At 39.1% G+C, this 12,930-nt stretch overlaps 1 protein-coding gene across 19 annotated transcripts in view; it reads right to left on the reverse strand.

Moving 5' to 3' along the window:
* ALDH1A1 (aldehyde dehydrogenase 1 family member A1) overlaps positions 1-12,930 on the reverse strand; it is a 185,588-nt gene that overhangs the window by 56,313 nt on the left and 116,345 nt on the right. For 16 of the 19 annotated variants that reach the window (XM_045373114.2, XM_065530710.1, XM_045373119.2 and 13 more), the window contains one exon: positions 2,456-2,535. The exons of 1 other annotated variant lie outside the window; for it this stretch is intronic. In XM_045373114.2, coding sequence (XP_045229049.1) covers positions 2,456-2,521 — 66 coding nt within the window. In that variant the 5' untranslated portion in view covers positions 2,522-2,535. Of the gene's footprint in view, positions 1-2,455; positions 2,616-12,930 lie in introns of all 19 variants that reach the window. 2 more of the 19 variants (XM_045373113.2, XM_074017656.1) reach the window with 1 other exon arrangement.

Below are 12,930 nucleotides of genomic sequence, written 5' to 3' on the forward strand. Positions count from 1 at the left end.
AATTTTAGAAAGCATTTCTTAAACTCTAATCTCTCTTTAATCTACCCCAACAAAGAAATAATCAGACTGTACTAGAAAAAAGTCATAAAAAGATATGCATCAATAAATTCTTTTGTTTGGGTGGAAAGCAGTCCGAAGCTTGAGAGCATGTAGCTTTTCTATCGTAGTTGTAATTTTTTTTTTTTTTTTGTTACTCAACCCTCTCTGTTCTCTCCAACTTGTCCTAACAACCAATATACTTCTAGCTATAATAATAATAATAAAAAGGACAGAAAAATAACACAAGACTTTAGGGGCTGGTAATAGAAGATAATTCCTCAGACACTATAAACTCCTTGCTTACTTGGTTTGTAACCAGGGAACTTATTATAGTTAATAACCATCATTTTTTTTTTTAACTCCTCTTGCAAGTGCAAATTCAATCCAATTCTTCACTGGGACATAGTAAAAAAAATGCAAAGGCATTTGAAAAAGCTCACCCATTTAGATTTAATTACATACATAACTGGTGTCCTCCCAAGTGTGAAAATGCTATAACCAATAAATCAAACAATAAAATCCTATCTGAGCAGAACAGATTTATATAGAAGATGCATGAGAAATCAAAATTCACTGACTTGTTTGGGGTATTTTTACCCAGAAAAATTCTTAAACACAGAGCAAAACGACTGCTCTTTGAGTCTTGCCTTCTTTTGGACACTTAGGTCAGTCATTTTCCCTAGAGGGGAGTTGTTGCACAGTGACTTCGAAGTGAATAGGTTTCAATCTCAAAATCATCTCTCTGTGTTAGGGGATCATTAGGTCTGTGCTTGTATGTTAGATTTTGAGGACCATCTCATTTGTCTAGTACTGCTTCTTACATGCTTAGTTAATGACGACTAAGTGAAGCTTAATTCAGCAGGAAGGTTATTTACATTAGAGCTTCCTTGAAATACACACACAAGGAAGGCTTTGCAAACTTCTGCAAAGCCAAAGGAGTGGAGAGACAGGGGCATCCAGACTACTAAAATATCCTCCTAGGTAATATCATTAAAAAAACAAATCCCATTAATTATAGTAATAGAATAATCTAAGCATTGCCAACAATTTTGAGCTGCATGAAGTGTATTTTTAAATGTACGTACTTTCAATGGAAATTTCTTGTGACTGACAAACTTGGAATAAGAAAATGAGGGAGACTGGACTCTTGCAATCTTTTGGGCATATCTTTGCCAAATGTAAATTGTTTGAGGGTATGGATTTACTGCATTTTTCATGCCACCATTTGTAGTCAAATTAAATGGAAAAATCTTTCCCCTTTAATAAAACCTCGTGATAACAATACCTTAAAATACACTTCATAGCTGCTGGTCAACCATGTTAAAGGCACAATCTCATCTCTGCTGCTACTTTCCTGAGGAAAAGAGCCAATCAGCTGAGCAACTTCCTCATTCGTTGTGCTTTATGAAAATGAAAATGCAACAGACTTTAGGATTTCAAAGCCATCCATGGTTCCAAGTAAGGAAATAAATGTATACCAGCGGAGACTTTTACTTTATCATTAAATTAGAATGCCCTTTGTTTTTCTGTTGGCTCATTCAGACAGCAAAATGGCTCTCCCTTGAGTTGCAGGAGTTAATTTCTTACCATACTTTCTGCATCACACCGTAAAGATAACTTGAAGGAATTTTGGTTAGACTGTGTTTTATTCATTTGTTTGTTTTGGAGTTCTAGGATCTGACAGGAAAGCAGTGTGAAACACGCAAAGTTCAGAGTTACTCTCAGAATGACTCAAGCAGGATCCATTTCCTAGTTCCCCCCAGCTGCGGATTTTAAAGTCTGGATCTAGCTCCTGCTCTTGTTTCTCTAAATATTTATCAGTTAACAATTACACATCTGCTCCAATGGCAACAAACTTGGCCGAAGAAATAATGCTTTTCTCCCCTCCCCGCAATATGCAAAATAATGCAAGTCCATCTGAAGATTTTTGAACCCAATTATCAGACTTAAGTCCCCTTATTTTAACACTCATTTTATTAAACATACTGGAAAGTTATGTTATTTCAGTATGCTCTCTTTCTCTTTGTTTGCTTTCTATTGTTCCTACTCATTTGGTTCTTTCCAGTAAGCTTCTCTAGAGAGTATTTTGCTATCTTACCATACATGCCGGCTATAGTGAAGTTAATAGAACTGCTTAGTAAAGTCCTCTGAATCCTGGTATAAGAATCCTTTCACACAGAAGAGAATTCCTTTCACTTGGAAATATTTTAAGAAATACATTTATGAAAGATAGTCTGATATGATTTAGATCATATTTGATCAGGACACTAAACTGAGACCTGTATTTTGCATGCCTTTTATTTTTATATTTGCAAAGGGCTCTTTACATAAGTTTACTTAAATTGACCTTTAATGTTTTACATAAATGTAGTTTTTGCACACCCAAGTTAAAGCAGAAAATAGAAGTTTTACTCACCTTAGTATATTGAATCTTCAAATCGGTAGGTAGGACAGGTAAGTCTGGCTTGCCTGAGGATGACATTTCTGATTCGGCTCCTGGAACACAGGTGACTGGCTCAGCAATTTGGTTCTGATAGAGCACTTGGCTTTATTTGTTCCTTTTTTATCTGCACGGGCTAAAGTTTATTTGCATACTTGGATACGATTGGATGAACAAACTCAGAGCAAAAAAAAGAAAACGACACTACTTATTTGTAACACCTAGGGCAGGAAGCCTTTGACTTTAAACTTAAATCCTTAAGAAATCAGTGCTCCAGCATCGAAGTTGCACCTGGAGACAGTGCACTATTTGCAGATGAATTAATTTACAAAGCCGAAACCTGTGATTAAGTGTATGCAGCAGCTGCTCTGGCCACTAAGGCCAGTTATTATTTTTTTGACTTTTCATGCTTTTTAATGCTACTATGTAACTTTCTGTTCTCTGACAGACTTGGAAACAGAGAATTTGAGGATTGAAAAGAGTCTAAAAGGGCACTTGCTCTCAGTAGAAGCTGGTGAGGAGAGAACCCTGGCCAGGTGTCTTCAGGACAAGGCTTTCAGGAAATCAGTCCACCTCCCAGAAAATCGGGGGTGCTGTCTGGGGAAGAAAGGCCCTTTATCTACACCCTACCCTAAGTTAGTTTTAAAATATCCTAACAGTCACGTGTATTTTCAGTGCTGGGTAAGTCGACCTACTGTGATCTCAGAAGCCCTAAATTATCTTTATTTTCTATATGCGAACAGAAAAGCCAGCAGGACTTTTAGGGAATTCGGAACACACTGTCACACACAATCACAGTTAGAAATATGGCAATATCATCTATTAAAACTCATTTAAAATGAAAGTAATCCTGGTTTTGGAAGTTGTCTGTATTTATCAAGAGGCAGTGTACAAAGACTAAATTTAAGCAGGGCTTCCAAACAATTCAAGTTCTTAAATTAATGTTTAGCTGAAGCACAATTTTTTAAACAGCGTTACTCCCATTTTAAGTACAATACTTTATTGTATTGTAGCTCTAGCAAACGTTACAATAGGAACAAGATAAAATACTTTGGATGCTCTGATTATGAGGAATTAACCAATTTTTTTTTCCTAGTGAAACTTGCCAATTCCCCTGAATATGGGACTTACATAGGGAAACTAACAATTTCTGAATTGTTTACCCAAATCACATGCAACACTTGTTTCCGTTTCTACCCTCATTTCATATCCCCATTTTAGAGACAGAGAGAGGGTGAGTAGCTTAGTTATGCTCACAGATCTATTAGTGCAGAACCAGAATTTCATTTCAGGCCAGTCTGACTTCCAAACCTGGGCTCTTATTTCTGTTTATTATTTCTGCCCTCTTCTCCACAAGAGAACTCCTACATGGGTTCAAGCATCAACTGCTTTGGTTTTCTCAGTGAATAGTCACCCTTACAGGCATTTAAACATAACTTTGTATTCATCTAAGACAAGGGTTTGCAAACTTTTTCTGTAAATATTTTCAGCCTCTGGGCTGGATGGTTTCTGATATAATTTACTTGACTCTGCTTAAAAGAAACTCTAGATGATAGGTAAATTAATGGGTGTAGTTGTTTTCCTGTAGAACTTTATTTAAAAAGATGGGAGGCAGGCCAGATTTGGTGCATGGGCCAACTCCCTAGATTCTAAGGCAATATCATTCCCAATGCCTTTGACTCCCCCGTGTCTCATGCTTGAAGACCAGATAGAAACTTCTGTGTTCTTTCAACATTTCTCCTTCTATTTCTTTCTTTTTGGAAAGTCTAATTGTTTTCTCTCTCAAAAATGTGTTTTCAGTTAAATGCACAATTACACAACAGCTGTTACATAACTTGAGCGTGGCGCTCTGGCCATGCCCAAACAGCTGTGTTTTGCTGCTTTCTTCTCCCAGAGTCACAGTTGTTTGTGGATTCAAATACTGGTTTATTTGATGTCCAGGCGATGAAAGCTTAAGGCTTCATAACATAGTTGGCTTGTCATCTCACTTCTTATATGATCATTCTCAATTGTATTTTATTGGATAATTATGTAAGAACAGTCCCTTTATACCAGGCATTCCTGAATGTAGGCAAAAGGAGTTGCTTTGGAGACAGGTTACCACACCTGCCCATTTAATTTCAGCAAATATTTACTAAGTATCATTTACGCATCCATAATTCTTCAGCCCTAACTTCACTTAAGCAGATCTTTTCTGCCTAGAAACCACAGGGCCTGAGACCTCTATTTTTGAGGTAAGCATTATCCTGCCCTGAGAGCTTATTTTGTAGAACAGCATATTTCTGGGAATGGCTGCATATAAGGAAAAGATTTCATCAGACTACTATCGCTTACAGAGGAAATAATGGCTTTTGTGAGAACCTAGGGACCAAGGTTGCACATTTTAGGACTGGACCCAGGATTGTACAATTTTATGGTATGCCAGGACTATGCAGCAGAGGAGGAGCTGGTCCTTTAACTTGAGAGTGATCGAAAAGGATGTTTAATCTTCTTTTTCCTCCTTATGAACAAACTAAATCACACACACACACACAGTCATGCACGCACATACAGAGAGAGAAGCAAGAAACGTAAGAGGAAAGTTTATTCATCTCTTGAATTTGACTTCTCCAGCCATTTGTGAAAGCTTTCATGATACCAAGAAACATATAGATTATGACTTCAACCATTCTTGAAACTACTCTTTCATTTTACAACAAACATCTCCAGAACTCCGTCCAATCCTTAGTTCCTGAAAAGATAAAAGGAACCTAATCTGCCACCCAGTACTTAAAAAAAAATGTTGAAAAAAGTCATATGATGAATTAAAAATAGCTTCTGCAATGGACTGAATGTTTTCTGTTCAGTCACAATGCACATGTTGAAATCCTAACCCCCAATGTGATGGTATGAGATGGAGCCTTTGGGAGGTGTATTAATCCATTCCCATGCTACTAATAAAGACATACCTGAGACTAGGTAACTTATAAAGGAAAGAGGTTTAATTGACTCACAGTTCAGCATGGCTGCGAAGGCCTTAGGAAACTTACAATCATGGTGGAAGGGGAAGCAAACACATCCTTCTTCACATGGTGGCAGCAAGGAGAAGTGCTCAGCAAAAGGGGGAAACCCCCCGTATCAAACCATCAGATCTCATGAGAATCATTTATTATCACGAGAACAGGATGAGGGTAACCCCCTCCATGATTAAATTACCTCTCACTGGATCCCTCCCATGACATGTGGGGATTATGGGAACTACAATTCAAGGTGAGATTTGGGTGGGGACACAGAGCCAAACCATATTAGGAGGTAATGAGGTTATGAGGGTAGGACCCTCATGAATGGGATCAGTGCTTTCATAAAAGGAACTCCAGAGAGATCTCTTGCTTTTTCTGCCATGTGAGGATGCAATGAGACATTGGCAGTCTGTAACCCAGAAGAGAGCTCTCACCAGAACTCAACTATGTTGGCACCTTAATTTCAGACTTCAAGCTTCCAGAACTGTAAGAAATCAATGCCCGTTGCTTATATGCCACTCAGTCTATGCCATTTTTGTTATAGCAGCCTCAATCAACTAAGACAGCTTCTTTTCATATTTCCTGATTTCAAGATCCTGGAACCATTCATTGAAGGTGAACCTCTCCTACTCCAGTTACATGACCACTCCTCTAACTATTCTCTGTTGCCTTAGCATGTCTGCATGTGTCTGCCTGTTGGTAAACCTAGCAAGAAATCTATCCCTATGCTTTTGATTACTACATTTTTATCAGATACCACATTGCTCTTATGCTTATTTGAGCTTTAATAATTTGGGAAAAGTGGATCTTGTATGTAGTGAGAGAGTCTGTACTTAGTTGGCAAGTTATGTTAAAAAATGGAAGTGGAAGGTAGAATTCAAGTATACAAACATACGTATTTGTTGGCTAATTCCTGTTCACATGCCATTCTTCTCCAATTAGAAAAATTTCTTCACCTCTGATTTCTCCTGCTCCTTACATATCCTTTCATTGTTCTTCTCTTTGGCTTGTGTTATTGAGATAGGATAGACGACCCTCTTATCTGGTCTCACCAGGACACTAACTGATTAGTAAGGTCACTAAAAGAAACAGTACATTAAAGCCTCTGTAAGATAATTATTTGAGTTTAAATAGGTTTTTGCTAAACCTTATGGGTTGAGGCCATTTCTTGGAACTGGATTTGCTGCTTGGAATTTGAAATAATCTTGCATAAATAGTGCTCATAGTGTTTTGTCTACAGTTTCCAGTTTGTTTCCTTAATGTGTAGAAAGAAAGACATGAAAGACATCAATGAGTCAAACAAAATGTAGACTACTTTGAGATTTCTACAATTTTTTCTCTTTTTTTTTAACAATTCTTATGCAGATTATCCAACCATGTGTTTAGAAATTTGATGATATTGTTTGTAATGTATTCAGTTTAGTTTTCATATAAATAACTTTTCTTACCACTCCTGCCCTGGCAATGAATCAATATTTGAAGTAAGATGCTTTGCTGCTGACTCTGAAGCTGTTGAAGGGGACCAGAAGACAAAGTATTAAAGAATAAAGCTCTATAAACTGGAAAACAGAAGACAATGAATTCTTTCCTAGAATCTCTGGAGCGAGCCTGACATATCCACTCCTTTGATATTGGCCAGTGAAACTGATTTCAGATCTCTGCCTTCTAAAAGTGTTGTTTTAAACCATCAAGTTTATAATTGTTAAAGCAGCCATTGGAAACTAGTGCACTAATCAATAAAAGTTCAAGTTCATAGATGTCAAAATGTATATGTTGTCATTGACCATGCACCAGTCATTCTTCGTGTCATTCAGGTTTATTGTTACTATCTAAATATTCTCATTTAAATAAAGGTAAGCTTTCTATCTGTACCTTACAATGAAAAACTCATCAGGTGTTTTATATATTTTATATGTATACACACACACACAGACACACACACACACACACACACACAGAGTAAAGATGGGAAAGACGTTTATTTGGCTCATGTTTCTATGGGCTGTACAAGCATGGCACCAGCATCTGTTCAGCTCCTGGTGAAGCCTCAGGAAGCTTTTACTCATGGCAGAAAGCAAAGGGGGAGCATATATGTCACATGAGAGACACGGAGCAAGAGAGAGGGGGAAACTGTCAGGCTCTTACATAACCAGCTATCCTATAAATTTATTACCATGGGGAGGGCACCAAGTCATTCACGAGGGATCCATCTGCATGACACAAACACCTCCCACTGGGTCCCACCTTCAGCACTGGAGGTCACGTTTCAACATAAGATTTGTAGAGGAAAAACATCCAAACTATGTTACTTTGCCCCAGGTCCCCCAAATCTGATGTTCTTCTCACATGGCAAAATACATCATTCTTTTCCAATAGTCCTCCAAAATCCTAGCTTGTTCCAGCATCAACTCAAAAGTTCAAAGTCTCAAGTCTCATCTGAGACTCAAGGCAAACTCCTTTTACCTGTGAGTCTATAAAATAAAAAACAAGTTATTTACTTCCAATATACAATGATAGTGCAGGCACTTGGTAAACATTCCCATTCCAAAAGGGAGAAATTGGCCAAAAGAAAGGGGCAACAGGACCCACACAAGTTCAAAATCCATCAGGGTAGTCATTAAACCTTAAAGCTCCAACTTAATCCTTGACTCCATGTTCTGCATTCTGGTGTGAGGAATGTGGTCCTGAGGCCTCTGGTAGTCCTGTCCCCGTGGCTTTGCTGAGCACAACCCACATGGCTGTTCGCAAGGGCTGGAGGTGAATGCCTGCAGCATTTCCAGGCTCAGAGTACAGGCTGCCGGTGGCGCTCCCAGTCTGGGCCTGGAGGGCAGTGGCCCCATTCCCACAGCTCCACTAGGCAATGCCTTGGTGAGGACTCTGTGTTTGGGGCTCTAACCTCACACTTCCACTTAGCACTGCTCTAGTAGAAGTCCTCTGTGGCACTCTGCCCCTGCAGCAGGTTCCTGCCTGGGCACCAGTCTGAATACCTGCAGACTGCACATGACATGGAAGCTGCCAAGCCTTATGACTTTCATCCTCTGAAGCAGTGGCCAGAGCAGCGTCTATGGCCTTTTGAGCTAAGGCTAGAGCCAGAGACCTGGTATGGGGAGCAATGTCCCAAGGCTGTGCAGGGCAGCAGGGCTCTGAATCTGACCCCGAGAACCACTCTTCCTTCCTAAGCCTCTGGGTCAGTGATGGGAGGGCTTTGAAATGGCTTTGAGGCCTTTCTCTCATTGTCTTGAATATCAGCACCTGGCTCCCTTTTAGTTAAGCAAATCTTTCTAGCAAGTGGTTGTTCCTCCATTTGGTGGATTCGTCTCCCGAAAATGCTCTTTCCTTCTCTACCACATGTGCAGGCTGAAAATTTTCTGAATTTTTACACTCTGCTTTGCTTTTAATTTTAAGTTAAGACTTTAAGTTTTTCCTTTGCTCCCAAATCTGATCACACGTTGTTAGAAGCAGCCATGCCACATCTTAAGTGCTTTGCTGCTTAGAAATGTTTCCTGCCAGATTCTAAGTCATTACACTTAAGTTTAAACTTCTATAAATCCCTAGGGCATGGACACAATGCAGCCAGGTTCTTTGCTAGGGCATAACAAAGGTAACCTTTGCTCCAGTTTCCAATAAATTCCTTATTTCCGTCTGAGACCTCATCAGCTTGGTCTTCACTGTCCCTATTTCTATCACCAGTTTGGTCACAATCACTTAACCAGTTTCCAAGAAGTTCCAAACTTTCTCTTGTCTTTCTGTCCTCTTCTGAGTACCCCCTCCTCAATAAATTCTTCGAATTTCCTCCTGTTACCCAGTTCCAAAGCTGCTCACATTTGTAAGTATCTTTATAGAAATGCCTCACTCCTTGGTACCAATTTTTGATGTTAATCCATTTTATGTTGCTATAAAGAAATACCTGAGGCTAGATAAACTAAATACACTTTTTTAAAGAGGTTTATTTGGCTGACAATTCTGCAGGCTGTACAAGCATGGCACCAGCATCTGCTCTGCTTCTGTTGAAGTCTCGGAAAGGTTTTACTCATGGCAGAAGGCAAAGAAGGAGCAAATATGTTATATGGTGAGAGAGGGAGAAAGAGATACGTCTTAAAACCCTTCCAGTTTTGGTTGCATTATAAATATTTATTACACTGTAAAAGTATTATGCAGTAAGTAATGATTTCTCTGAAAGCTATTGCTTTTTAAAGTAATTATTGTATTTGGAGAATACAAAACTTTTGGTTTGCATTTGCTTGCTTGAATTTGTTTTCACATTTTAGAGTTATACATACATATCCAGATCTATAACCACAATCCAAATTTATCTTCCAGGCCCTGGCTTTACATTTCAACTGCTTGTCAGATAACTAAGCTAAATGCCACACCTCATCATGTAGCTGGGTTTGCAAACCTCAGAGCCTGCATATTTGTTTTATGTGGACTGTGCAATGCTGTACAAATTAGAAACATTTAAAACCCCAGATTTTAACTTCTTCAACTGTCAGAAGACCTGCAGAATAGTTTTAGCCTGTCTGCTACCCATTAAAATCACCTGGGGAATTCAAAACAAACAAAAAATAAAAGATTCTGATTCTGTAAGAACAGTTTGAGCCCAGGTGTGTTTAAAGTGCCTTAGGTAATTCTAATGTGTGGTCAGCTGTCAGAACCATTGAGGCAGCTCTGGGTTCCATTTCCTCATAGTGGAACCATGAAGCTGAGTAGTAAAGGTTTCCAAAGTTGGAGCAACATCTACATCCACTGGAAACCTTTTAGAAATGCAGTGTCTGACCCCATCTTAGACCTACTGAATCAGAAACTCTGGGGTGGGGCCCAGCAATTTGTGGTGGAACAAACCCTCCAGGTGATTCTGATTCATGGTCAAGTTTGAGAATGACTGCACTCCAACATAGACCTCGATCTATCTCTGTTATTTATTCTAGTCTACTTTCACTTAGATTACTACCTAGTCCTTTATTTTATATTTTAAGACCACTAAAGGAACTCATTATCATTTTTGCAAACATAATCTTTTTCTTGAACTTCCTGTCTCTGATTAGAACAAAACAACACCAACCAAACTTCAGGCTTTGGCAGTTTCTTAACTTTTTTTTTTTCTGTTAAAATATTAATCTTATTTAATGAAACAAATTAACACTTTCAACTTCCCAGTGTCCTTATATTTTAGATTTAGATTTTAAAGAGCATATAGCTGGACTGTTTTAATCCAATCTGTCTTTATGTAATGTTTATGTTTAATATGCATTTAATGTGTATATATTTACTCCTTTCTTTATATCTATTGTAATAGATATAAATTTGTGCTTTCTTTTTGTCTTTAGATCAGTTAGGATTAAATTTGGCTGCCTCTGATGGAAAACCCAAAATAAATATTCAAGATGGAAATGGATTCTTCTCTCACATAAACAGATTGTAAGTAGGTTGTCTATGGCTGCCATGGTGTCAGAATGGAGAGACAGAAACTGCTTCCAGTTCACTGCTCTAACATCCCTATGGTATGGCTCTTTACCTCCTGATAAGAGAAGACTGCTAGAACTCCAACTATTACATTTAAATTCCAGGATTCAGAGGAAAGTGACAAAGGTCTAGGGGTTCATCTACATTTTGAGGAGGTTTCCCTGAAGCTTGGAGCTCATTGACCTTAGCTTATTCTCATATCCTAATACCTACCCATAAGGGTAAATAAAGATTGTAAACTTTCTCTAGGTAGCCTGGTTCATGGTTAAAAATCAGTGCTTGTAAGGGCTAATATCCAGAATTTACAAAGAACTTAAATTTACAAGAACAACCCCATCAAAAAGTGGGTGAAGAATATGAACAGACACTTCTCCAAAGAAGACATTTATGTGGCCAAGAAACATATGAAAGAAAGCTCATCATCACTGGTCATTAGAGGAATGCAAATCAAAACCACAATGAGATACCATCTCATGCCAGTTAGAACGGGGATCATTAAAAAGTCAGGAAACAACAGATGCTGGAGAGGATGTGGAGAAACAGGAACGCTTTTACACTGTTGGTGGGAGTGTAAATTAGTTCAACCATTGTGGAAGACAGTGTGGCGATTCCTCAAGGATCTAGAACCAGAAATATCATTTGACCCAGCAATCTCATTACTGAGTATATACCCAAAGGATTATAAATCATTCTACTATAAGGACATATTCATACATATGTTTATTGCAGCACTATTCACAATAGCAAAGACTTGGAACCAATCCAAATGCCCATCAATGATAGATTAGATAAAGAAAATGTGGCACATATACACCATGGAATACTATGCATCCATAAAAAAGGATGAGTTCATGTCCTTTGCAGGGACAGGGATGAAGCTGGAAACCATCATTCTCAGCACACTAACACAGGAACAGAAAACCAGACACCGCATGTTCTCACTCATAAGTGGGAGATGAACAATGAGAACACACGGACACAGGGAGGGGGAACATCACACATTAGGGGCTATTAGGGGGTAGGGGGGCTAGGGGAGGGATAGCATTAGGAGAAATACCTAATGTAGATTATGGATTGATGGGTGCAGCAAACCACCATGGCATGTGTATACCTATATAACAAACCTGCACATTCTACACATGCATCCCAGAACTTAAAGTATACATATAAAAAAGAATTCAGTGCTTGTTTTATTAAAAATGGGGAGAATGACTATTACAGAGGTAACTAGCAGTTTCTGCCCCATACTCTTCTTCTTGCCTATCTTCTGTTTTACTGATTATAATTTTTTTATTTCTGGCCAGGCGTGGTGGCTCATGCCTGTAATCCCAGCACTTTGGGAGGCCGAGGTGGGCAGATCACTTGAGGTCAGGGGTTTGAGACCAGACTGGCCAACATGGTGAAACTCCATCTCTATTAAAAATACAAAAGTTAGCCAGACGTGGGGGCACATGCCTGTAGTCCCAACTACTCAGGAGGCTGAGGCAGGAGAATCACTTGAACCTGGGAGGCAGAGGTTGCAGTGAGCTGAGATTGTGCCACTGCACTCCAGCCTGGGCGACAGAGGGAGACTCCATCTCAAATAAAAATAATATTAACAATAATAGTAATTTATTTATTCCTACTTTTTCACTTTTGTTCTTTTTGGGAAGAAATGCTTTTTGTAACCTAAAAATTGTAACAAACTTGCATGTAAATTTAATTGCCATTTTTTTCTTTTTCTTTTTTTTTTTTTTGACAGAGTCTTGCTCTGTCACCCAGGCTGGAGTGCAGTGGCCCGATCTCAGCTCACTGCAAGCTCCGCCTCCCGGGTTTACGCCATTCTCCTGCCTCAGCCTCCCGAGTAGCTGGGACTACAGGCGCCTGCCACCTCGCCCGGCTAGTTTTTTGTATTTTTAGTAGAGACGGGGTTTCACCGTGTTAGCCAGGATGGTCTCGATCTCCTGACCTCGTGATCCGCCCGCCTCGGCCTCCCAAAGTGCTGGGATT

The sequence above is a fragment of the Macaca fascicularis genome, chromosome 15 (genome assembly GCF_037993035.2).
Source record: "Macaca fascicularis isolate 582-1 chromosome 15, T2T-MFA8v1.1".
Classification (NCBI taxonomy): Eukaryota; Metazoa; Chordata; class Mammalia; order Primates; family Cercopithecidae; genus Macaca; species Macaca fascicularis.